We start from the raw sequence: 27,427 nt of genomic DNA, 5'->3' as shown, positions 1-27,427 counted from the left end.
GATGCCACTACACTGGCTGATGCTGTCGGTCTTCAGAGCTTTGTGAAGACCCTGGAGCTGGCGGTTCTAGGTTCGTAGCCTGTCTCCAGTCTTCAGCCGTGGGAATTAGGCAAAAAGCTGCCCAGTCTGTGCCTCAGTTCTCCTAATTGTACCCTGAGGTACTGTGTATAGTACCTGGCTTACAGTCAGGAGGAGAAAATGGTTAGTATCAGTCAAGGGCTTAGAATGATGACTAGCACGACGTGGGAGTTTCATAAACAATGCATATCACTGGCATATAAACAAAACTCATACAAAACCTCTGAAGAACACTTAATAAAATACTCTAAAAATATGTTTATTGTAACTAATGAATATAAAAATTTGACATATGTTTTCAAACATTCTCCAAAGGAAGTAAAACCCTCCCCTGCCCCACTTTGCATGATACAGAATAACAACTTGGACAGAGAAGCAGACAAATTTGCACACAAGATTTCCACTCAACAATTGGTCCTAAAAAGCTCCAACACATTTCTAAGTACAGGTCCATTAAATTAAGAAGCCACAGCTGTTTGATGCTTTTGTAGTTTGACTTGTTTCCTATCAGCATTCTGATGTCCATTCAGAATACTGAGAGACAAGAGGAGGTGACACACGATTCTGTGACAGATACTCAGGGCATGCGGCTCTACAAAACTACAAACATTCATGAGGATACAGACTGTGGAATTAAACATTAACGTGGAAAGGAACCCAAGAAAAATCTATTTATAGTTTAGCCTTTGGCATCTGGTATAACATGCTTCTTCTTCATAGAGACATCACACTGTTCAATTTATTAACCAGAATAAAGTTCTCTGAACACATTTCCCACCTGACACAGATTGTCCACAGCCAATTTCACATGAGGTAGTTGGGCTGTTGAATGACATTCTAGTGAAATTCTCATGACACATGGGAATCGTACATTTCTCGTGCCATGAAGCTGGCTCATCCACCGTCTAGATCATCCTTCTCGTCATTGACTCCACCTACTGTGGGCACATACAGAGTTCTGTGTGGATGAGATGAGCTGTGCAATGAAGCCATCCATGCTAGGGCTGACGGAACCATCCACCACAGGGTGAGGGGACCATGTGACCCAGGGTAAGGAGAGGAGGACACTGACCACACTTTAAGTACATGAGACATTTAAAACAAGCTGGATATTATGCCCCCTACAGCTCAGCTGGAAATGCCTTTCACTCTGAAGAGTGACTCAAGGATTTACAATTTACAAAAATCCTGAAAACCTCACATTGCAGAGTAGGGGCATATCTTCTTTTCCATTAAAGGCTATAAATAGACAATGGAGAAGAGAGATCAACACATGTGTCATCTGTATGCGAGGCATCACCAGTGACTGGTTGATCACACCCTAGATTTCTTGAATGCAGCTGTGCAGTAAGAAATCATGCAAATAGTCTTCAGGCTAGTCTAGACGGGATTGGACTGGGAGCATTCCCGGGAGGGCCAGTGAGCAGTGAAAGGACCCTCAACTAACATTGTACACCTTGTTACGGATAAAGCCTTGGGACACCATCAAACAGCTACTGAATAGTTAAGTCGTTACTGTGAAAGCCCTGAGGAAGCAACTGCAGGTCACACAGAAGCACACGGAAGAACACACTTCTCAGTACAGCATTTCATGTGTACTTCTGGGGTCTGCCGCACACACAACATGCGGACTGAACAGTGTCACAAAGCATCTCAGGTCTGGCTCCCTATGGTCAAACACATGAGATCGCTGAGCGGAATGACGGTCAACACAGATTGTGGTTACATCTAGAAACCTTCAACCTTACTAATGTTTGGTAGTAAAATTAGGGTAGAGAGTCGAACTGTTGCAAACCTGGGACTAAATCAGAAGCAGTGGTTTGAACCGATGGTTCAGAAACACAACATGACAGGACATGGTGGTCTAGTCGGCAATTCACAAAAAAACTGTTCTCCGGAAAGTCTCTAAAATGCCTTCTATCTTGTATTGCTCAAAACCCTCTCACGTCTCTGTTGCTTTATCTGAAATCTCTCCTTATATATGACCTTTAAAATTGGACTAGTTTTCTTTAGAAAAAATTCTTCAGCTCTTCTCACTTCCAAATTTAACATAGTGCACCGAATTTCCCAACCCTACCATACATTTCTCTTACCTAAAAAACTGCTCGGCAGGTAGAAAGATGAACACACTGACTGTACAAGGAATAATCAGAAGCAGAGGTGTGCACACTCCCTGTGGCACCCAGCACTCCCACCGTGACCTTCCCCTACCTTACAGCTACAAATGTGCACACAGCTCTCCCCAAAGCTCTGGCAGTTTGGGTAGGTAGGTAACAGATCCTGGACCAGGCTGTGGCTGCTGCAGCTGCTACAGGGTAAACAAGAGCTAGGGGTGGAATCACTGAGGCAAGTTGATGGGGGGGAGGGTGCAGCTCAATGCTAGCAATGCACAGGAGCAGAGAAGAAAAAGCCCCAAGGCTGAAAGAGGGGGTATAGATAATGTCCCCCATTATGGAAGTGACATGAAGTGATGCTTTCCCCTCAGCATGACGTGGAAGTAACCAGCCATTACATACTCAAAGCACCCTTCATGTTTCCGGGTGTGTCAAGAGCTGCCATCGGAATCACCTCTGCCTCCCTTACAAGCTGGTTTCAACACTCAATGGTGCCACACCTCCAAGTTAGTTTCTTTCAGTAGGTTTTGGTTATAATCAGATTTGTTTTTAAAAAACAAAAGCCTTGTCACAATTGATGCCAGGCAGTGTGGAGCTGAGCTTCATGGGGTGGGGAGAAGAGCAGACTGATGGAATGCACGGTGGTGGGGCAGTACTCCATGAGGAAGGGGTCAGCCAAGGGGTCAGTCAAGGCTCCTTAGTCAAGCCTGCTAGTGTCTAGGGAGATGCATTTCCCTAGTCTCCAGCTCCTCTCTTAAACTTACGCTAGAAAATAACCCAAAAACTGCTGTTAGCAATGAAGACAAGGTGAGCATTCTGTCAACAAACACACCAGTCCTTCACCTGTTAGGGTGAGGGTGGCTTAGGGATGCCAGAGCTCTTGGAAGGCCCCTGACAGCACTTTAAGGATCTTTTCTTATTAATCCTTTCTTAGCAAGTAACTGAAAATCAGAAGAAACAAAGCCCGGCTTTAACTAAAATGAGAAACAGGCAACTAGCAATCCAGGAAGAATGAACTACAAACAGACTGCCCGGCATGGCAGCTGTGTACTTGAAGCCTCACTGCAGACCAAGGTGTTCTCAGAGTGCCCCAGCCCTGGGTTCTAGAGACCACAGAGGCACCCAGAGCTGCTCAGTGCAGCCATGCTTAGCATCAATTTCCTGTTAGCATGGCACGGACGGCACACCCACTCTCAGAGACAGCAGACTAGCTGCCTTTTCTTTCTGGTCTTAAGAGGCTATGCCATGGACAGGAGGTCTAAACTATGCCCTAGCTCCTCCCTCAGATCTCCACTAGCCAGGGAAGAGGATCCATAGGAAGCTCTCATGGGAGCAAAGCAGCACACTGTTAGTAATTGCAGCCCCTTCCTCCTGCTCCTGTTTACTTGCTACAAGCTCTCATGTAAGCAAAATGCTTGCTTCACGTAAGCTTTTTTTTTTTTAAAAAAATATTTTAAGAGGCAAGGTCTCTTGCTATGTTGCCCAGATTAACCTCCAAACTCTGGGCTCAAGTGATATTTTCACCTCATACTCCTGAGTATCTTGGACTTCATGCACCACTATGGTCCGCTCTACTGCGTCAGTAACTTGAGGAAATGCCCACTTGCTTAAAGACGACAAAAAACAAAGCCAGTACCTTTCCCTGCACAAAACTCTCTGCAGAGCCCTAGTGTGTACAGCAGGCACAGCCACTCCCTTCACCTGTACCTGGCAAAGGGGTCACTTTCTTTGGGGGACTGCTTATGCTGGAATGACCTTCCTTGTTACGGAGGAGCATTTCCTGGAGAGGGTACTCATGCCTTCTCCCCTATGCATACTCTAGGCAGCTTGGATCATTACTGGGAGACAAGGGCAACTTGTCATTCTTTATAGAAATGCCACAAGCAATGTTACCGAAGCTGCTGGTCTACTCATTCTCCATTTAATTACTTTACTTGAATGATACTCCCTTCCTCTTGGGGTTAGAGGATGGATCATTTGTTTTTTGCAGGAGAATGGAAATTCTGAAAAACTAGAATTCAATTGGTAGCTCAACCAATTGAGTATCACCTGGGAAGGTCATTAAACAGCAAATTTCCTATTTCACCACCAGATGTGGGTTCTTCAGGTAAGTTCTAGGACTCTATTCTTTGAAACAGTACATTGAATGACTTCAATACATGGGTGATCTACTTCACCTTTGAAAGCTACCTGGCTCTTTTGCTGAAGAGAGTTCATGAAGCTAGGCAAAAAATAAATAAATAAAAATAAAATCAAATAAACAGAAACAAGATACTCCATGAAAGTGAGCAGACCTTCCTATTACAGACTTTACCACTGAAGTAGGATAGGAATCCTCATTATGCTATGCTGTCCCATTCAAACAACACACAGAAAATGTACTGGATCAGAGTGGTGGCATGTGCTACCCAAATGACTTACCCTGCCTTTCTATTCTGGTCTCAAGCATCTCCTGGAACCACGGTCTCACCTGACAACAGGCATGGCAGTTCCTGTTAGTGTTTTCCCACAAATGAAGAAATGCCTTCACTACACAGCCTTCTCATCAGCGGAGTCACAGAGAAGGGACCCACTTGGGACAGTCTAGGAATAACAAACTGTTACACGGCAAGTCCTTTGACAAAGCGGCCTACACTCCCTCCAATGCTCAGTCAACTCCTAAGCTATTTTAAACACTGGCTTTGTGTTATAGTCCTGCATAGTGCTTGGGTTTGGGTGGTCCACTAAAACTGATAACTGAAACAGAGCAATACAAAGTGTGATCCCAACAAGTCCGTTTGTTGATTTTGCTCTTACTGCTTGCTATTCAAGTCTATGACAGCTATGATTTGGTTTCCAGTAGGCCTGTTGAACTGAAATATTTAGCACCTTGATTTTTTAAACACACCAAACACAAACGCATTAAAACAATTCTATAAAAGCACTAGGTTTCACTTCCTCCTGTCTATCTCCCCAAGGAAAGGAGTTGGAGGGCATCGAAGCTGTTGCTGGAAATTAACTAGGGCGACACAACACTTTAGCAAACTTTATTCCCTGAAGTTAGGAGGTGCTGTCCTTTAGCCGTCACACCACCTCATCAGACTCCAGCCCGTGGATCTCATATAAAGTGTCCAGTATGGCCAGCTGCTTTTCCATAGCAGGGAGGTAAAGGCTGAGGTCCCTCTGCATCCCGGTACTGAAAGCTTCTTTCTGGTGGTCGCCTTCTTTTATGGTTAGCGCTGCCACAAAATCTTCATAGGATGGTGCTGCCCTCAGTGCTAACTGCAAAAGAATTACCTGTGAGGTTCTGCAACACAACTGTCACTTGCATACTCTTAGACATGCACGCGCACACACATACACACACACACACACACACACACACACGGGGAGGGGGGGAAGGAGTGGGGAGCTGAGGAAAGCAAGGGTAAACAAATATGAATGCCCTTCTAATTCACAGATAGGCTAGAAAAGGCAGGGGTCTACTTGGGACAATTTAATGATGACTGCTGCCATGAATCCTCCCAATCAGTATGCACATCTGTCTGCTGGCATGTGCATGCTGATACTGCATACCACCTGTCTAGCCTTCTGGAGTATTCTATTTGTATCTCACTTACATTTCATTTGTCTTATCGCCTATTATTTCCCAATATGGATATTTCCTATAACTTTTTATATTTTTCTAATAAAGAAGGAAACTTGTAATATTAATAATGATTGTTACCCTGACAGGCCTAGGAGACAAACTTCTAGGCATATGTGTGAGAGAGTTTCACGATTGATTGACTGAGGTAGGAAGAACCACACTATAAATGTGGGTAGCATCATTATGTGTGTTGGGGTCTAGGAAGAAAAAGAAGAAATGAGCCATACAGCAACATTCATCTCTCTTACTTCCAGACTGGATGCAGTGTGACCAACTGTCTCATGCTCCAGGGTACAGGACTACACTCAAAATTTAAACCAAAATAAACTCTATTTCTTCAATTGCTTTTGTTGGATACTTTGTTGCAGCAATGCTAAAAGTAACTAATACAAAAGAACTAATACCAGGAGTGGGCTTGTTACTTGATGAAACTGACCTCCTGTTTCTTGGACCTTTGGAACTGGTTTGAGGAAACAATGCAGAAGAGAGGAATTTCAGACTAGGAAAGCCTTAGAATTTATAAACAGAGCTTGGTAGACTGTTCTAGTATGTGTTTGTAAGATTAAGAAGCCAACAGACTGTGGGCAGTGGAGGTCTAGGTGATGCAGTTTCAGAGAGAAACAAGAACTCTACTGGGAACTGGACTAGAGGCCAGTCACATTATATTCTGGCAAATTGATTATCTGACCGCATTCTGCCGGTACTGAGACTCTGAGTGAGGCTGAACTCAAAGATTAGGCAGAGGAAATCTCAGGAGAGTTTGATGGTTTAAAAGAAAATGGCCCCCAAAGGGAGTGGTACTATTAGGAGGTGTGGGTTTGTTAAAATAGGTGTGGTCTTGTTGGAGAAAATGTGTTGTGGGGATGAGCTTGGAGGTCTCTTTTGTTCAAGCTTCATTCAATGCGACACTCAGTTTACTTCCTGTTGCTTTAAACTGAGAAGAAGAATTCCCCAGCACCATGTCTGCCTGCACACTGCCATGATGATAGACTAAACCTCTGAAACTCTAGGATGCCATCTCAGTTAAATGCTTTCCTTTATAAGAGTGCTTATGGTGTCTCTTTACAGCAATAGAAACCCTAAGACAGAAGTTGGTACTGGGGTCTGAGTATGCTGAGATAGGTGTGGCCATGCTTTTCTTTGGAGAACTTTAGACTTTGCAAGTTTGGGTTAGGAAAGCAGTGGAATGCTTTTAAGAACTGCTTAACAGGCCATACCAGTCGGAGCATGGTAGACAATAGTGCAAAGGAGTGATTTGAACTGTTAGGGGCTGGCTTGAGATTTCAGAGAAGAATTTTAGTACGTTGCCTAGAGATCATGTTTGTGATAGTTTAGTGAAGAAAGTAGCTGCTTTTTGCCCTTGTCTAAAGAGTCTGCCTGAGGCTAAAGTGAAGAAATTTGGATTAATTCCACTGGCAGAAGAGATCTCAAAACAGTCCAGTATTGACTCTGCTGCGTGGTAGTTATTACTGGTCACTCTTTAACAGATCTATAAATTAAAAGGAGCAAAAAATGCAAAATTTGAGAAGGAAAGGAGCACCAGTATGTGGAATGGAGTTAAGTTCTGTGATCAAGGAGATAAACAGATTTAGAAATGGAATAAAGGGAGTAGTGACCTCAAGGTAAGATTCCATCCAGCTAAGTTTCCAACTTGTAGAAAAGAATTAAAGAAAAGTTTAGAAGCTGGGCAGTGGTGGTGCACACCTACAATCCCAACACTTTGGAGGCAGAGGCAAGTGGATCTCTCTGAGTTCAAGGCCAGGCTGGTCTACAAAGCAAGTTACAAGTCAGCCAGAGCTGCAGAGAAACCTTGTCTTTAAAAACAAAACAAAACAAAACAAAAAGAACAAACAAAAATAAAACAAAAATGAGAAAAACTTAGATTCAGGTGTGGTGTTGCACACCTTTAATCCCAGCACTCCAGAGACAAAGGGTGGTGGATCTATGAGTTAAAGGCCAGCCTGGTCCACAGAGCAAGTTCCAGAATAGTTAAGCTTAGGCAATGAAGAAAACCATAGAGAACAGAAGGCTGGAGAAGATGTAACTGAACAAGAAAGTCATGTTCCATGCCCAGTAAGCAGCAGAATTTGGCAGCTTCAGTCATGTGGTTCTGGAGTTAAGGAAAAAAGAAAGTGGCTATGGAATTTGCCTTTGAGACTAAGGAAAGCTGCTGAGGCCAGGCATGAAGGGAAGTACAGAAGTCACTGATAAAGCTGTGAAACTGAAACCTGAATTGCCATGGAGACCCCAGGATGTTGGAGATGCCAGAGCAGTGGGATACCTGCTAAGAGGGAGTAGAACAAGCCAAGAAAAAGAAGTTGTACTGCAGTCAACAAAGCTGCCAGGACTTGGAGATCTGAAGAGTGTTTTGGCATCAGACATGGAGATGCAGTGTTTGGTGTTTGCCCAAATGGTTTTCAGTGTTGCTTTGGTAAAGTATTTCCTCACTATGCTCCCTACCCTATGTGTATCCCGTGCCATTATATGTTGGAAGTATGTGATCTGCTTTTTGATTTTGATTAAGAGATTGCATGAATCTCAGAAGAGACTTTGAATTTTAAACTTTTAAGTAATTTTGAGGTTGTGATATGAGACTATGGGGACTTGAAGTTGGACTGAATGCATTTTTGCATTATGATATGGCTACAAGCCATGGAGTGGAATGTGATGGTTTGAAAGAAAATAGCCCTCAAAGGGAGTGGCACTATTAGGAGGTGTAGCTTTGTTAGAGTAGGTGTGGTCTTGTTGGAGGGAATTTGTTACACTGTGGGGGTGGGCTTTGTGGTGTCCTTTGCTCAAGCTTCTTACTCAGTGTGACACTCAGTTTACTTCCTGTTGCCTTTGGATCAAAATACAGAGTTCTCCAGCACTACATCTGCCTGCACACTACCATGCTCCCTGCCATGATGATAATGAACTAAACCTCTGAAACTGTAAGCCACCACCTCAATCAAATGTTTTCCTTTATAAGAGTTGTCGGGGTCATGGTGTCTGTTCACAGTAATAAAAACCTGAAGACAGACAGCATCCAGGCTGTAGCATGTTCTGGTCTGATTCTATAGTCAGAGAACAAAAGGGAACAGAAATGTGGTATCTGTCATAGAAAAGAAACTCAAATTTGTAGATAAGGCCAGTATCCAGAAAGCAGCTAGAATTGTACAGATTAACATCATTAAAAAAAAAAAAAGTCTGAGACAACAGGAAAGGTACCCTGAGGGAAAATCCTACCCAACAAAAGCTCCATCTTGTATAAATACAAATTCATGGGGAGGGGGAAGGGGAGAGAGAGGAGAACATGGATGGGGGGGGAGGGGTGACACACAGACACCTGGTACTAGGGAAGTTGCCAGGAATCCACAAGGATGACCCCAGCTAAGAACCTAAGAAATAGTGGAGAGGGCGCCTGAACTGGCCTTCCCCTGTAATCAGATTGATTACATAGAACCTTCATCCAGCAACTGATGGAAGCAGATGCAGAGATTTACAGCTAGGCACTGGGCTGAGCTCCCAGAATCCAGTCAAAGAGAAGGAGGAGCGATAATATGAGCAAAGAGATCAAGACCATGATGGAGATACCCACAGAAACAGCTGACCTGAGTTAATGGAAGCTTACTAACTCTGGACTGACAGTGGCGAAACCTGCATAGCGCCACATTAGACCCTCTGAATGCGGGTGACAATAGTGTGGCTTAGGCAGTCTGTGGGGCCACTGGCAGTGGGAACAGGATTTACCCTAGGGTATGAGCTGGCTTTTTGAAGCCCATTCTCTATGAAGGGATACCTTGCTCAGCCTAGATACAGGCGGGGAGGGCCTTGGTCCTGCCTCCAAGTGATGTGCCAGACTTTGTTGACTCCCTACGGAAAGATTTATTCTCTCTGAGGATTGAATGGGGAATGGGCTGGGGGGAATGTGGAGGGAGTGGGAAGAGGGGGAGGGAATGGGAACTGGGACTGGTATGTGAAATGAGAAAAGGTTATTTAAAAAAATAAAATTAAAAAAATTAAATTCATTTGAAAGGAGACCCTAAATCGAGAATACCACAAAGAGGTTCCTTGGTTAACTACTACCACCTAGGGAAGTTTTCCCAGGGTCATCCTGGAAGACCCACAGAGGCCCATGCAACTGGATACTGGGATGTCAGGCTACATTTTGCTGCTGACAGCAAAACTTGGGAATACTGTCCTTGTGTTACTGGCCTTACAGCCATGACAGATGCAAGAGTGAGGAAGTCTCACAGGCTTGACTGAGATTCCAGAATGCCTGAGGTCAAGCTACACAAGGCAAGGTTGGCTTCCTTGCAAGAAGGCCCAGGGAGCCCACTGCATAAAGCTGCCTGCGAACGGGAAGCCCAAGCTGCAATGGAGAATTCAAGATGACGGAGATGCCAGGACCATGAGATATCCACTGAGGAAAGCTAGAGACATGGATTAGAGGTGGCTCAAGAGAAAGGCTCCATGTGCTACAGTTGCAGAGCTGCAGAGCTGCAGGGCAGGGCGGCCAGGCACTATGGAGTACAGTGAGTCAATCGTGTTCCCTAGACACCACATTTGGAGCTACAGAATTTGGTGTTTTCCCCTCTGGGTTTTAGTCTTACGTTCCCATGTTATGCCCCCCCCCCCAACTTCTCTCTTCTAGAACTGGAATGTCTACTCTGTGCCCTACTATGTGTTAGGTTTCCATCACCCAGCGCTTTGGCAAAATGTCTAATCACCCCAAACGCTGGAACTTCCTGGTTTGAGGCCACACATGCACCATCAAGCGTTCAGACAGTTTACATAGCCACCCAGGGCCTTCAAGCCCTACCTGATTTACGTGCTGCATGGTCACATGATCTACGCAGGAGGCAACTACAGCTATGTAGGCCCCTGTACACTTGAGCTAGGCAGCCTTTAAAGGCCAGACATGCCCATTCCATGCTCTCCTTCCGTCCCTCTTCTGAAGAGGTAACTACTGCCTTCCTGGCCCGCACCACTTCCTCAGGCATGTGTCTTTCTCTCTCTTAATAAACTCTTAAAGTGGGTTTCGTGATTTGTTCTCACTTGTGCCCGGTAATTTCACTATGTATGTTGGGAGAATGTAACTTGATTTTTAAAAACTCTTTAGTGACTCAAAGTTAAGGAGACTTTTGAACAATTTTGGAATTGTTAAAGACAATAAAATAATAACTTCTGAAGTTGGACTGAATGCATTTTGTGTGATGGGATGGCATGAGCGATGGTAAAAAGGGTAGATTCATGATGACAACAGTGTCAACATGACAGTATACAGGATCTCTAAGGGGACAATCTTGTGAGCACATCTGTGGGTAAGCTTCAAGGTGGGGCCAGTTAAGGCTGGAGAGATTCACTCTCACCGTAAAAGGCACTACTCCATGGACTGGGGCCTCAGTCTAGGTGAAAAGGGAACACAGCAGAATTCACCTCTCTGCTTCCTGACTATGGAAGTCATGTGACCAGCTGCTTGAGCTACTGCTGCAATGGCCTCTCTAACACAACGGCACCCTCAGATTTTGAGCTGAAATTCGCTTTCCTTTCTTACTGCTCTGTCAGGAATTTTGTTGCAGTGACAAGTAACTAATAGAGAGATAATGTTTGCTTTGGTACTGATATTATAATCATAATTTGTAAGAACCATGAAGTTTCTATCTCTATTCTTGTATAAACACTATAAGTCTCAGGCACTCGGGACCAGGTCTGAAACCTAGGCTCACTCTGTGCTGCTTCTTGACCACACCACGCCTCTTCTCAGTGGATGACTTCCCAGGTTCGCTCCCCACCTCTCACTGCAGTTTGGCTAGTCTGGCTATTCCCAGCTGGCCAAAGCCCCTTTCTGAATTTCACTAGGCTTGGCTCTCCTGGACAGCAGAGGATCTATAATGGTTCCCCATATATTGTGAAAGCCTTTGAGAGTCCCTTCTACCCACCTGTGAAGGAAGAGTGGCTTGTATCATTGAATCTCAGATTTTTCACATACTCATTTGAAGAACTGAGCAAAGTGTTTAACTTCCTAGAACCTTACTTTCCTCAACTATAGAAGGTAGCTGAACTTTCCTTTTCTTATTTTCAAGATTAAGATCATATGAAAATGTTTTACCAAAGCCTGGCACATAATTAACATTCAGAAGACAGGGTAAGTATAAAGGCGAGAGACAGAAAAGGAAAATAAGGTAGTTAGTTATTCAAAGTACAGTGTAGAAAATCTTCTAGTACTGAAGGGCAGGCCCTGTAATTTAAATGATGAAAAACAAAGAAAAGCTTATCATGAAATTTTAGAGCATAAATAAAAGGAAAGTATACATAATTCTCCTTATCTTGATGGCAGATATAGCTGATACAGACCAGGGCGGGAGATACACTGAATTTTCTAGCAGTGATAATGGAAGCTGGAGAAAATAGTTGAGGCTTCAAAATCGCTAAGGAAACAACTGTTAGTCTAAGTCTTTACTCAGTCAGACCAGTGCTCTAGGAAAAAAGAGGCAGGGTCAATGCTGAGCTCACCTCCCAGTCTGGCTGGAGAGGAAACAGGAAGGTCAAGTGACAGCTGGGTATCAGCAAGCTGGTGGCAGAAGCTTGGCTGACATCTGTTCAGACTTGACGTGTTTGAGGATTAAGGTTCACTACTTGGTTGGCAAATTAGTCAGATTCCAGGGATCGAAAGATGTGTTCTCTGAGCCACTGAGATCGGCCAGTTGGTACACTAGAAAATGCAATAAGCCTTTCAAAGTGTGATGACCTGAGGAGTAACTATGAGGCTGTAAGGCCAGTGAAGCTCAGACTTGACCCATCTACAGCAAGTGCTTTGTGACCATATGCTTGAACTCATGCATTGCTTAAATACCAGCAACATCAAACAACAGCAGATGGGCTAGCTCCATCTGTGTCAGGTCTCTGACTACAGCAGGGAAAGGCAGTTATTTCCGTGTTAGGGGGCTACTAACTTTGTGTCCTAACGGAAAACAGCGTTTAGTGCATGACAGGTGCTCTAAACTGTGAGCTGTAGATGCAATGCTTGGTATTTGATAGGCAATTCTTTCAGCAATCTACTTTAAGAAAGTAAGAATTTTAGTACAAGAATGTATGGGAGCAGATTTTGTGCTGCTGCTATGAACAAACTCACATATTATGGAATGTATTAGGCAGTCATTAAGAATAGGATTTATTTTTAGACTATCAAGATATCAAAATGGTCCTAACAGGGGCTGGTGCAATAGTGCCTGTTTAGCACATGACGCTGAGGGCTTGATCCTCAACAACAAACAACAAAAAAAGTCACCACAGAATCTATTAAGTATGCATAAAGACAACAGAATTATACTGTAGCAAAATGTAAAAATATGAATTTATATAATTATATACATTCCATAAACATATATATACTTATAAGTAGAACTATATATTTAAAGAAATATATAAACTAGATCAGTATTTAAAAGATTAAATCAAAATGTATTTTTAAAAAGTTAGGAAGGTAAAACAAAATGCCAGGAAGAAGAAATGGCTGGTAGTAGGTGAACATGCATACAAGTGTCTAGTGTCTTCACTGTCATAACGACTGTTTAAGAAGGGATGACCAACCCTGCCTGGTGTACCCACACAGTTAATATTTGACACAGATAAAAACAGCAACGGCAAAATGAACCAAGAGTTGAGAATGAATAGGGCTGACAGAATGGGCAGCAAAGGGAGCCGTTAGCTGGAACTCACAGCTGGACCTAATCTCTCCTTGGTGGTACTGGAAATCACAGCCTGCACCCAGCTCTCTGCATGGCTGCCCAGCCTCCATTCCCTCTAGGAAGACAGACTACAGAGCTCAAGTGTCACTGAAACGCTCTACTCACGAGTATTTGCTAGTCTGTGGGAGTGCTGATGTTTTCTACTGCTGACAGTCCACATTCCAAAGGCCGACAAGCATAAGTGAGCTGGCAATTTTTGTTTTCTCTCCAAAACTAAAGCAAACAGAAATAACAAAACAAAACACACCTTCCTGATCACACAAACTTTAGAGGAAAGGAATGACTTACCGCAAAAACCCCGCGAACTACCCAGCCATGGTGTTGCCGTAATGTTTTGCCGTATGCGTTATCTTGAAAAAGAAAAGATTTTTGTGAGGTGTGATCTGTACAGTGCACTGTTTAATGCACGCTTACTACTGGGTTAGAATCTAATTCCCAAGCTTTGAACCCCCAGTGCTACAGAGGAGCACACTCAGACTCCCACTTTCCCTTCTTACCCCTCTTCTTTTCTTGCATTAAGAAAACTAGGCATTTTCACCTATACTGGGGCCACTGTATCTGAACTTCAGTTTGTTATCATAGTGGGAAAATGCTCATATAGAAAGCAGTAAGTAGAGAGAAAAGGTACAGGAAACTATGACTAAATACAATTAGAATGTAATTAACTTAAAACACAGTTCTTTGAAATGTAGCCTAAGCCTGGGCCAGGCTTATGTGCCTTCTCTAATCACCGTCTCTCCCGCAGCGAAATAATCTTTAAGTTCTTGACCTAATTTGCTCCTGAGATAGCAAACCTTTTTCTTAATGCCCTATAGCCTTGAATATACAATATAAAAGCCCCAAACCTCTGAAATGTTATGGAAAAACCATGGGGACTGTCTGTACCTACAGCTCCAGCCACTCTGCAGGCTAAGGCAGGAGAGTCATTCAAGGCAAAACCTTTGAGGTCAGTCTAAGCAACAGAGAGAGACTATCTCAAAACAAAACAAAGCAAAACAAAATGTCTGAACAGGATGGCCTGAAGTTAGTCATAAAGCAAGTGTAGGGAGCTGTTAATAAAGTTATTCACATGCTATATGATAAAGATAACTGCCTATTATTCTGGTCCCAAGATATTTTAAAGTGAGATTTTAAAACTGGTATATAGTAATTTTAATTTAAAAAATCCTAAGAGCAAAGGATGGTATTTTATGCAAGGGATACATTTTCTGAAATATTGGGCAACTTAATATATAGAAAATTCACATGAGGCAGAGGCAGGTGAATCTCTGTGAGTTTGAGGTCAGTCTGGTCTACAGAGCTAGTTCCAGGACAGCTAGGGCTATTGTTACACAGAGAAACCCTATCTCAAAAAGCCAAAAAAAGATACAGAAAAGAAGAAAATTCATAACTGATTTTCCATCATTTCCACAAGATATATATATTCTCAGAAGACAATCTGAAGCCCACCATGCACCTTCTTCCTAAGTTTCATCCGTGTCTACACATCGTCTCCAGGAGCACATGGCATCCTTGGGTTATCTGCACAGCACACTATAGGGGGGCTCGACCTTTAGCTCCATGTTTTTCCTGAGCACATCTAAGTTATCTATTCCAAACCTATCTACCTTCCTGTGCTACTCAGGGTGAGTGTGGGTACTGTACCAGTGAAGGCTTAGGTGACACTGTGCCAGGCTGTACAGTCAGCTCGGCTCTGGCCAGGGCAGATGCACAGAAGACAAGTCCTAGAACTACGAGCATGAGTTCCTATGTGGGGAAACAGTACAGAGCACAGGACACTGTGCTCAGCTGCTAAGTACAGCACTGCCACATGGCTGCAGCTTAGAAGGACTATAGCCTACCACAGCTTTAAAATTATGCAATTTTAGCCAACTTCTAGTCCAATATTTTGGATAAGGTTTTATTAAAAATTTCAGGGTGTATTATCATTTCCATTTTGCATAATTGGAATTTGTACAAACATATTTCTATAAAAGAATGCTTCAATATATTCTGTAACATACTTTATATGTAAGACTCAGATTATAAATACAAAAGAATCCCTTGGCTATCTAGAGTCTGGAACAGGATGAGATGTCAGCATTAGTGTGGTAGCTCATGCAGAAGGGAAAAATTAAATGCAATTATGGAGAAATTCTTAGATATAGTTGAAAGGAGAGCCCAAGGTAAAATTTATTTTTTCCCCTTAGGTACATAGTATGAGCAGGCCAGGACCTGGTTAAAGGCACAAATCCTCCATGGAAGCCTGACACTTAGCTGACTCCGGGACGGCATGTGGGAAGTTTAGAAGGTACCCAGGGCTTTGGTGATGACGTCATGGGAAGAGCACTACTGACTCACACAGTACAGAGAGTACAGCACAGGGGGGCAGTGCCAGACATAGTCCTGAGGAAAGCCAGTACAACAGTCATACGTCTAACCCTCTCAGCTATCTAAGGAGCTACTTGAACCCATAATTACTGCGGAAAGGTAGTAAGACTCCTTGCTTTCCTGTGACCCTAATCCAGCCAGTGTATTAAATGCCATTATGAAAATCTGCTCTGAACCAGGCAGTGGTGGTGCGCACCTTTAATTCTAGCACTTGGGAGGCAGATCTGTGATTGTGAGGCCAGCCTGGTCTACAAAGTGAGTTCCAGGACAGCCATGACTGTTACACTGTATAACCCTGTCTCACAAAAACAAAAACAAAAAAAGAGTATCTCTAGTGAAAGCTGTTTCACTCACCAAGAGTTCAGAGTTCATCTACTACATTTCACACACTGTGGAAAGCAGAGGATTTCCAGATGAGTTAACCTTAGTCAATCCTCTGCCCTTAGAACTTACTGGATCCAGAAGGATCTGGACTGTTAGCACACCATTATCCTATAAATACGTTTAGATGACAAACTGTACTCTAGTGCCAAAGGAACAGACACTGACGCAGCCTTGGTACAGCAGCCAGGGCTTTCAGGGATCCTGAAGGCTGGAGGGGGTATACAGAAGGGGAAGATGAGGCTACAGATGAGGACTCATGGAACTGGGCCAGGCTGCGCAATCAGGAGCAGCTCATTGGGACAGGAAAGAGGCTGGGATCAAACGGCAAGATCTTAGATCACTAGGTCATGGATTCTGAGTTACCTAGGGCTCAGTGGCAGTTCTGAAAACATGAACATATCCCTTCCCTGGTTGTACAGTATCTAATGGAGAAGAGAAAGAGCATGGCAACATGGTGTGTACCCTGACATGTAAAAACTCACAGTTTTTAAACGTGGGGGCTAAAGAAATTGGTAGATTAAACTAATACACAGCACTCCAGAGAAACTCTCCTTTTTATAGAAAATATCCCTATACAGAGTATTATTTTTATATATAAACAAACCCATCCTCATCTTAATTACAACTGTGGAGGGAACCGACAGGCTGAGACTCACTTCCTTACACTACACAGCAAACAGTGCTGTTCTGGTCTCAAGCCTCAGCTACAAAGGCCCTGGCTGGGAAACTGCTCTGGATTCAGTGCTCTGCAACCTCTGGGGGAACACATTTCCTGCATTGTGCCACCTAAGTCAACCATTCCAAACCCTCTGGAAACCCTTCTCCATGCCCTTCTTCTAAAGGGCAGGAAGTAGAGAAGATCTAAAACATGGGCAGCAGCCTAAGGACAGGGAACATCTTACCACATGCCACCTGTGTTTCCCACACAGTCCAATCAGAGGAAGTGGCTGTTCCTTATGCCTGCACCCTGACCTTGATGGTGAGTGTTCTACCTGCTATGATGGAGAAGAGAGAAGATACAACTTGGGCTGGGTCCTAACGAAAGTCTAGGAAGACTAAAATGAAATTCAAAATATTTAGACAAACTAAAAATGCATAAAAAAGTCAAAAGTTCTTAGCTGACTACTAGGGCTGCAAGTAACTGTCATGTGAAGCTGTACTGAAATAAGATGAAGTCTAACCTGATCGAGTTTGGTTACACAAAGAAGGCTAAGTAATGAGAAGCATTAATCTTCACTGGAATTCTCATTACCATGAGGCATGCTCTGTGATCTGGCAGGATTTTTTGGCCTCTAAAAGACATAAATGAACCTGGCATGGTGGCACACACTTCTAATCCCGGCACTTAAGAGGCAGAGGCAGGTGGATCTCTCTGAGTTTGAGGCCAATCTGGTCTATACACTGAGCTCCAGGACAGCCAGGACTACATAGAGAGACCCTATCTCAAGAACCCAAAACTAAACTAAGAAAGAACTCCACGAAATCTTGTGAAGCTCTAGTGAGGAAAATCACAGGAGGAAGCATCAATTCAGTAACCAAGGGCAGATACTGAGCAAGCCCCCAGACACGCCCCATGTTAACGGGGGACACTGTCATGAGCACACTTATCATAAGGCAACCCTGCCAGATTAAGGCCTGCTGTGAATTCCTGCCCCTTCATGCTTTCAGAATAATTAGTCAGGTTTTGATCCAATATTAAATATTTTCCCTGCATTCTCACTTAGTTCTGCTTGTCTAGGATGGCCTTTCACATTAAATACCTGACCTAGCATCCTTTAAACTTTTCTTACTGTTTTGGTCCAGATCTTGGTTTACATTTACAAAGCTGTTACGAGGTACGGTGTGTGAATTTGCCTTCCTGCTGAGATACAGGGCAGAGCAAGTAACGTTTAGAACAATGATGCTAGGAATGCCAGGGCTGCTTCTGCACTTCCACTGCCAAGAATGGTTTTCAAAACCTTTTGATTGTGGCATCTACAATTGGCTCCATCACGGGGCAAACCATTGACCCTATCACTGGGATCTGATCTTCCTGAGATGATCCTGAGTGTCAGGGGACACTAACAACACAGAGCCATTGCTGAATGAGACCACCCCAATTGTTTCACTTTAATCAACTCCAAGCTCAAGAGCAAATGTGGCAAAATAAAGCCTCAGGTTTCCCTCTGGGTGTTGGGAATTACTCCTTAGCTTAGTATAAGAGCACTCTCTCAGCATGTGTGAGGCTCTGGTTTGGACCCCTAGTACTGCCAGAAAACAAAGCAAACAAAAACCAAACAGTTACTGTTATGGCTATAGTTGGGTACTATTTAGTAGTAGCTAAATTTAAATAAAGTTTTAGAATTTAAAGAAGCAAGCTAATTTGCTTACATGCAGCATATAAATTGTATAGTGTTTAAATGTTTTATGATATATCTGTAGGAGTCTGTATATATAACAATGTATGTGCGGGTTAGGGGACAACTTGTGGGAGTTCTACCATGTGGGTCCCAGGAATCAAAGTCAGGCCACTGGACGTGATGGCAAGTGCCTTTACTTGTTGAGTCATCTCAGTGGACCCTGCAATACACTATTTTATCTACATAGTCACCTTCATTCAAGTCAGACAAGTTAGCAGCTCCACTTACAGAGGCTATAATTTTAAATAAGACAAGCAAAGCCATTGTCCCGGAAGAAATCTACATCAAGGAGCCTCTAAGGTCTGAACAACTTAATGTAAATGGTTCTCTTAAGACCATGTTTGCCATTTGCTGTGGGACAATGGTTTGTACCCCGTCAATTATATTTTAATAAAACGCCGATTGGCCAATAGCCAGGAAGGAAGTATAGGTGGGACAAGCAGGCAGGAAGTAGAGGTGGGGTGACGAGAACAGAATTCTGGGAAGAGGAAAGCTCATTCTGTAGTTGTGACCCAGCCTCAGAGGAAGCAAGATGTGACTGGTTCACCAAAAAAGGTACCAAGCCACATGGCTAACTCAGACAAAAATTATGGATAATTCTTATAAGATATAAGAATTAGTTAATAAGAAGCCTGAGCTAATGGGTCAATCAGTTTATAATTAATGTAGGCTGCAGGACCAGACAGGACAGAAAAACCTCAGCCAATGGTGAACAAGCCTGCCTGGGGTGCCTAAGAACCTTAGCATGCACTGACAGACTAGAGCTCATAGAGTCTGGGTCTGTGACTGGCTTTTCTAAGGCCCTCCTGCTGAATACTGGCTTTTATACTTTAAAGGGGAATTCAAAGTGTGAGGAGTATTTATGGAGAAGGAGTTCAGCAGGAGTGGAAGAGGATGAGAGAAATATGGACAGAAGTGACAAAATACTATAGGTATGAAACAACACGAAAGAAATACCCACATAGGGATGAAGTAGGAATTAAACCATGTCTGTCTGTAGTTTGTTTGCAGCCATGTATGAGGGGTGAGGGCTAGGGTACTTTATCTCCTCACACTGAACGGTAGCAGAAAATAGGGTTATTAAAAAGACACCACTTAAGACCTTTGAAATAAGCCTGAATGTCAGAATGAAATTTCGAATTCACAGTTCCCTTTCTTTTCCAAGAACAGCACTGAAGGGAGAGTGGGGAGGCCTGGCCACGATAATCTTCAGTTACATAGCAACATCGGCCTTCAGTTTCTCTTCACAGAGTCAACATCTTCTGGGGCCGGTCTGCTGCTCAAGTCAATGTACCAGCCAGAGTGCTGTGGGAATGGGTAGCTCGGGGGAGAGTGCGTGCCTGGTGTGTGTGAAGTCCTGGGTTTGAGTCCCCAGCCCCAGCACTGCAAGAACCAAGAGTGCTGATACAGGCTTATAAGCCCATCACTTGGGAGCTGGAGGCAGAGGGGACCCAAATTCCAAGGGTATCCTCAGGAGCATATTGAGTTGGAGGCCATCCTGGGCTACATGAGATCCTGCCTACAAACAAACAAACAAACAAACAAACACAAGTTCCGACTAGAGAAACAAATGCAGAAAGGTCAAAGCCCTCCTGTTCCAGCACAGCAGTGTGAGCATCAGGATCCTTTCTCCCAGCTGCAGCAAAGAGCACCATCAGCACTGCCCTGGCTCATGGGTGTGACCTGCGAGGCACAGAGCATCATCTCTGGCCCTTCCTACAGGGAAGTCACCCTTTCAGTAAGAACTTTCCATGCTAAGAAGCTGGTCTGAAGAGGAATTTCTGGTTTGGCATCTGAGATAAACAACCTTTCTACTTGTGAGTTGGGATAAGTAAGCCCCATTCTCTTGCGGTTACCAATGTCATGTGTGATGTGATGACTCTAGGATCTGCAGCAAGCATTTAAATCTCTCACAATTTCAGTTCTCTCCTGAGTGAAATGGAACTGACATAGTTAAGCTGTGCCTATTTTTAAAGTGCTACAGAATCGTCAGCATAGCCGTCACATGGCACTTTAGCAGTTTCTAGCCAGGACAGACAGGGCAAATTTCAATGGGACAGGGTCTCAGAACTCATGTCAAGAGGGAAGACAATCTCTAGGAAACTGAAAAAAGTACCACAAAGAATATTCAAACTCTCCCCAAAGGCACAGAATTAGCTAATTTTTCTGTTTATAACAATGGCCACATAATACCTGACTTTGTGTCTCAACACATAATTAATTATCCAGGCTTTAGAATAACAAGAATTTCACTCCCTCCACATATCCCAAGACTTATGAAGGTCTGGTATGTTGGCACATGCCTATCATTCCAGCACCCAAGAGACTGAGGCATGGGATCATGTGTTGGAGGCCAGCCTGGGCTACACAGTGACAATAATACCAGAGCAAGTACACAAACAAAAAGACTCATGCGACATGATTTCCACAGACCCAGAGTGAGGATTCAGTCATGTTATAATCAGTGCGTTGTGAAGCTTCTATGAAGTCTAGTTTGTCAAAACTATTCTAACATATGCACCAACCCACAACCCATCTACCAGTATTTACACACTAAGAAGCACCTGAATGCTATAGTTACCACACTGTGGTGGACATACAGGTCAATCTCCTCTCACAAAGGCCTTTCTTGCAGTCTTGGCTCTATCACTACAAAACGGGCATGTGGAGGGGTGCAGGATGACAACTGGCCCCTAGCTCCTTCAGATTCCCCCTTCCGCTTACTTTCATGCACTCTAAAATGAGCTGTTCTTCAAATACCTGCAAACTCATGTACAAAAGCTAACCTCATGGTAAATTAGGACGATAAACTGACTTTTAATAAGCCAGACCTGGATGACCTAGTCACTGCATAGGTACTTTTTTTCCCTCCCTTTATTCTGTTCTTATGACAGAGGGTTTGAACCCAGGGCCTCATACATGCTAGGTAAATCCACTACCACTAAATCACATCCTCACAGATCCCGTTTAAAGAAAGCATGTAAGAAGAAATGAAATTTAAAAAAAGGAAAGAAAACCAAACCCACAGAAGCAGAGATGTCCCTTATGCTCTGTCCCCACCTCCAGGGTCTCCATCTCAAGTCTACATGCAGACAATAAAAATATGACAAAGCACACTTACTCAGTGCTGTTTGGATATCTTTTTCCCCATTTTTCACTTCTGTCAAAAAGCCCTTTAAAAATTTGAGACCTCTAAAATGGAAGAGAGAAGAATATTATTCAAAGTTCTGATGGCAGATGCTAGCTTTTATATAAGTGTCTCAGGCAAGGCAGGGAGCAGACAGGATGGACAGAGGCCCTTCTGACTGGCTTCCTATTAGAAAGCTCTGGACACTCCCCTCACCCACTCTGATATTCCTAATGCAGTGCTTCAAATTATAGTGCTATGATTGTGGCTTTAGCATCATCTAGAATTCATTAGAAATGAAAATTCTAGAACCCCACACCAAATTCAGGGGTTCAGAAACTGGTTCTGAGTTCAGTGTTTCCCCAGGCACTGCCATTCAAGCGGAAAAACACTCACTTAAAGAGAAACTCATTGGCTTTCCTAGAATTCTGATCTTACAAATACTTCCACGATTCATAGCTATCACTATGAAGCTGATCAGACTTTCTACAAAGTCTAACGTTTGGTGGATCCTTTATCCCAAGGCAACAGTGAGCTGTGGCATCTCGGCTGAGCTGGACTGAGCATGTATTCGCTCCACTTGACTGCCTCACCTCTTCAGCCACAAGAGGGCTTCGGTCGCTGAGTTCCTAACCTGAGCTACATCCGCCTCCACCTCATGCAGCACTATCTTCTGGAGGGTAGTAAACTCTTCCTTGTTGGTTATGTACTTCTGATTCACCTTCTGGAAAACGAAAACAAGAAACAGGACAACTGCTTAAGATGAAAACTGTATATTACCAGTTGTATCAGTACAATATTCAAATTTAGAAGCAAGAAGAGTCTAAGAAGCCAAAGCGAGACTTTACTATCCTCCTTATGTTTTCAGGGTGAGTGTTTTAAACATTCCAAAAATTCTATGAGGCTTTAAGTAACTTCAACAGTCACAGGTTTTAAGCAATATTCTTGAGGGAACTTTGCTCACCTCTGAACATTCACTGCGTGAGTGACCCCATATACTTCACCACCTCTCCAAACATGCCAGAAAGGTATCCACAGATACCTTCCAACTTCTTCAACATAGCATACCTGGTGGTGGGGACTGTATTCTAATTTATTTTTGAGACAGGGACTCTCTACATAGCCCTGGCTGTCCTGGAACTCACTCTGTAGACAGGTTACCACTGAACTCTCAGAGATTCTCCTGCCTCTGCCACGCAAGTACTGGGATGTTAGATGTAATACAAACAACTCTGGCTTTTCTGGGAAGGAGGCTCACTTCCTGTTGATGACAGCTTCACAGATGTACCAGAAAGCTGGCCTTTTGAGTAGCCCCAGACAAATGATAGCTATTGCTAGTGATATTTGTGGAGAAATGTTCCTTGTTATTATTTAACTCCAAAGGGCATGCAATCATTGCCGACATGAGTGACTCTCCACTGACCCAGCTCTGACCTTTAAAGAGGTCAGCCTACCAAAGGCTTGTTTCTATCACATATCAGGGCTACCCCAGTCATTCTGCTCCTGAAATTTCCCAGTGTGAAGGATTTTTCCCCCTCTGATTTACTCTTGTCAAACACAAAAGGAGTGAAAACCATTCCTTTACAGACACGGCTCTACAGAGACAAGTCAGTATATTCACCTTGATATTTCCAACAAGATCCATTTTCACAGGTGCAAACACTGTAGGACCAAGTTTGTCTGAAAGACAGTAGTGGAAATATTTTTGAAAAAGTTTTTTTTTAAATGTAGGAAACACACACATATAACAAAATATCTGTACAGTAATAACACGTTTAGAAGATCTTTTCTCCAATATTACTCTGACTTCTAAGTACTTTTCTAAACATTGGCTTTGGAACTGGACTTGGTCAGCAGTGCTTCTCCCTCATGCTGCTGAGATGAGTCCCAGTAACCAGGTCCTATGTGGTACATCTGATGAAAATGCCTCTTAAGTTTACAGTACCCATTTGAGATCCTTTAGGTTGGCTTCATACTTGCTGAATCGAAAGCCTAAAATACACTATTAGATTTTAAAGATTTGTTCCCAGAGAATGAAAATTACTTCATTAATGGCTATCTGTAATAACTGTATGTTTCTATCACATTACAGATATGCTATATCTCAAAAGATATATTAATTTTTATTTTACTATTTTAATATATCTTCTATAAACTGAAAATTACATGTGGTTTGATTACACTACTAATTTTAATTTTTGTTACGTCTAACTTACTAATTTTAATTATTTGGGTTTACTAAACATAATCTTTAAAGTATAATATAAAAGCAGCAGAGAAAAAATAATGAATTCTAAAAAATATCTGATTTTTAAAAAGGTTCAAAACAACATAGTTAAAAACAAACCCACATATGAAACAAAACAGCATACTGAAGAACAATAGCTTCATTGGCTCAAAGCCAGGAAATAAGAACAAAAAGGACAAAACAGAAAACACAAAATAAGATGGTAGAAACACAGCAAAACAGGAATGAATGTAAATGAATATAAAAATGTAGTTCGTTATATAGGTAATTACCAGAAAAACATAAATTTCAATAGCTGCAGAAAAAACACTTTATAAAATTATCTGATTTCATGACTATAAAAACAACTACCAGCATACAACAATGCATCTACATATATTAATAGTACATATGTAAACATGAAACCCATAAAATTCCGAAGTTTATTCCAAAAAAACACAAAGTTTTTATTTAGAGAAAATAAACATAATAAAAGGTATATATGTATATTTATATATTTCACATACTTGTGTATATAAAAATACATGCATTAAATTAACACACACATATACATCATACTAATGGACTAGAAGGCATAATGTTAGGTAATTTTCCTCAGATGGCTTACAAATTCAATGCAGTTTTAATCAAATCCCAGAAGCCTTTTAATAGGTAAGATAAAACTAAAATAATACATACCTGTAAGGGACCTAGAATTGCCAAAAAACGATCATGAAAAGAAATAAAATTGGAAGACGTATAATCTCTGATTTTGAGCTTTACATACTTAAGACTCTAAGGAAATACAAACAAATCATGGGAGCAGAAAAGAGACCCATTTTATAGGTCTACAGGTCTGGGAGCAGATGGCCAGGGCAACCTAACAAGATACTGGCCATTGTTTTTCTTGGCAAATGGTTCTTAAATAGCTAGATTATAATTAAGACAAAAATGACCCTCAGTCATCATGACACATAACGAAAAGAAAGTCCAGCACGGACTATGGGCTGAGGAGGCTGGAAAGTCCCTCCCTGCCTTTGGTCCCTAGCACTCATGGATGGGGGATGGACTAGGCATGGTGGCACATGCTGACAGTTTCAATATTGGTGGGGACACTGGGGAGTTAGATGCAGGAAGATCCTTGTTTAGCTACAGGCCAGTAAGATACTTTGTCTCAAAAAAACAATGTGGGTGGCATAAGGAAGACCACCCAAAGTTGTCCTCTAGCTTCTGTAAGAATGTACACTTGTGCACACGTATTCTAGCACACATGTGCACACACGAAAACATGTGTGCACACACATAAGCACACATACACCTATACACACATCATAAATATAAAAATTAAAAATCTAGAAAAATTATGAGAAAGCATCTTTATGACCCTTGATTAAAAGTAACCATAGGACAACTGAAAGCATTAACACAAAAATCAACTTTGTCAAAATATAAAACTTATTTTCAAAAAACCGAGTTACAAAATGATATTTTAAAACATAAATAGGCAAATGAAGAGTCTGTGGGAGAAATATTTTTGATCCATGTCTATAATGGGATTTTACTTGGAATATTTAAAGAATTCTCAAAATTCAATAATACGAACATCTTCAGTAATAGTGTCCTAAGTAATAAAAATAAACAATTTTAAACATAGGCTAAATTTGGAGAAACACATCACAACAAAAAGTATTTCAGTGGCAATAATTGTATGATAACATACTCAACACCACAGTCACTGGTAAATGCAAATTAAAGCTACCACGAGGGCCACGGAAGACACAAGGATGGCCTAAACTTGAAGTACCTACACCAGCAAATGTGAAGAGGTGAAGCGGCTGCAATCCCAGCATGAGGCAGCTGTGAGTATGCAGCTGTGCTAGCGTCTGCTCCTACGGGCTATCACAAAAGGGATAGTAATTCAGTGACTCAGCAGCACTGGAAGTTCTTGTCCTAGACACCCGAGAAAATGAGGAATATACACACCATGGGGATGAATCTCCAAACACACAGAGTGAGAAATGCCAGATACAAGAGTAGACAACAGGATTCCACTCAGATAGACAAGGAAAAACTAAACTATGGTGCCAGGAATCAGTACAATTACTGCCTCAGGCTTCACAATGAATTGTGAAACAACTGGCACAGGAATCTTCTAGGGAGATGAAAATGTCCTCTTCTTTGACAGGAAAGTAGAATATATAGGTAGGTGCATTTATCAAAATTACAATCACAACACTTAAGTTCTAGATGCAAGTTATATCTCAATTTAGAAAACATGAAGAGGGTTTGGGAGATATTTAGTGTATGGAGCACTTGTTCAAGTGTGAAGGCCAGGGTTCAGGTCCCCAGACCTCATGCCAAAGCTGGGAAGGTGCAGAAACCACCTATAATCACAGTATTTGGGAGGCATAGGATCTGACAGAGGAGCACTGTAAATAAAGTGGAGACCAATGGAAGAAGGCACCTGACATCAACCTCTAAATCCTACATACATGAACACACTGTGCACCCACTCCCTCACACATATTAACACACATACATTCACATGTACCACATATTCAAACATATGAGAAACAAGGGAAAACATACATAATAGATCATAGAGTAAATTTCAACACATTAACAATTTACTACCTTTATACTAAGTAAATTAAACATATATATACACACACATGCAGGATGGAGAATGCTCCAGTCAAGACTCAACTATAACCCTAAATTTTCTCAGGGTCCCCCAAAGATTACCAGCAGCCCCAACCAACAGGAAGTAGTCTAGAAACTATGTCCACATTCCCCCAAATGGGTTATAGATATTTATTATCATTTAAGGGGGGGGTTGATTACAAAATGTTACTGATCATAGTCAGGAAAAAAGCTAAACAAGAAAGTAAAATTCAAAGATCTCTTTCTAAAGGAAAAAAAAAGGATAGGATTTAGAAATAATACAATGAAAGGGAAGATTATTGAATCTACTTTAATCTAAAAACAACTATTAATCTTTAAAATTTTACATTGGTATGGATTTTGGCATGTAAGTTTAAAGTTAATTTTGTTATACTGTAGGTATATTCCTACTCTTATTTATGGTATTGTGTTTATGAAGCTCATTTAAAAATGTAATGTATAATTGAAACATACAGACTAATAGTCATCTATAATAGTTAAACTTGTAGTCATGTTAGTATGTTTTCAAGGTCATGGAGACATATTTAGATAGATAGACAGATAGACAGTCTTCAAACATTTCAAAGACCTACAGAATATGGCACTTAATATGTTTAATAACTTAAGGTTTTTCATGACAATGAGATACATCTGCTCCTGGCAGCACCAATATACTTCAAAGAAGATGATGGGATCGAAGAAA

General features: G+C 42.1%; 1 protein-coding gene across 2 annotated transcripts in view; it reads right to left on the bottom strand.

Annotated features, from left to right (window-relative positions):
* Nucleotides 1-321: 321 nt before the first annotated feature.
* Plekha8 (pleckstrin homology domain containing A8) overlaps nucleotides 322-27,427 on the bottom strand; it is a 63,008-nt gene continuing 35,902 nt past the window's right edge. Inside the window, exons 10-14 of one of the 2 annotated variants that reach the window (XM_041640262.1) lie at nucleotides 23,455-23,513; nucleotides 22,427-22,557; nucleotides 21,828-21,898; nucleotides 13,842-13,903; nucleotides 322-5,453 (exon numbers count right to left, since the gene is read on the bottom strand). In XM_041640262.1, coding sequence (XP_041496196.1) covers nucleotides 5,256-5,453; nucleotides 13,842-13,903; nucleotides 21,828-21,898; nucleotides 22,427-22,557; nucleotides 23,455-23,513 — 521 coding nt within the window. In that variant the 3' untranslated portion in view covers nucleotides 322-5,255. Of the gene's footprint in view, nucleotides 5,454-13,658; nucleotides 13,767-13,841; nucleotides 13,904-21,827; nucleotides 21,899-22,426; nucleotides 22,558-23,454; nucleotides 23,514-27,427 lie in introns of both variants that reach the window. The other variant, XM_041640263.1, reaches the window with a different exon arrangement.

Source organism: Microtus oregoni, unplaced genomic scaffold (assembly GCF_018167655.1).
Source record: "Microtus oregoni isolate MIOR12 unplaced genomic scaffold, Mior012 000062F_ref0000492, whole genome shotgun sequence".
Taxonomy (NCBI): Eukaryota; Metazoa; Chordata; class Mammalia; order Rodentia; family Cricetidae; genus Microtus; species Microtus oregoni.
Note: the sequence above shows the minus strand (reverse complement) of the source record. Positions and strands in the feature narration are given on the sequence as shown.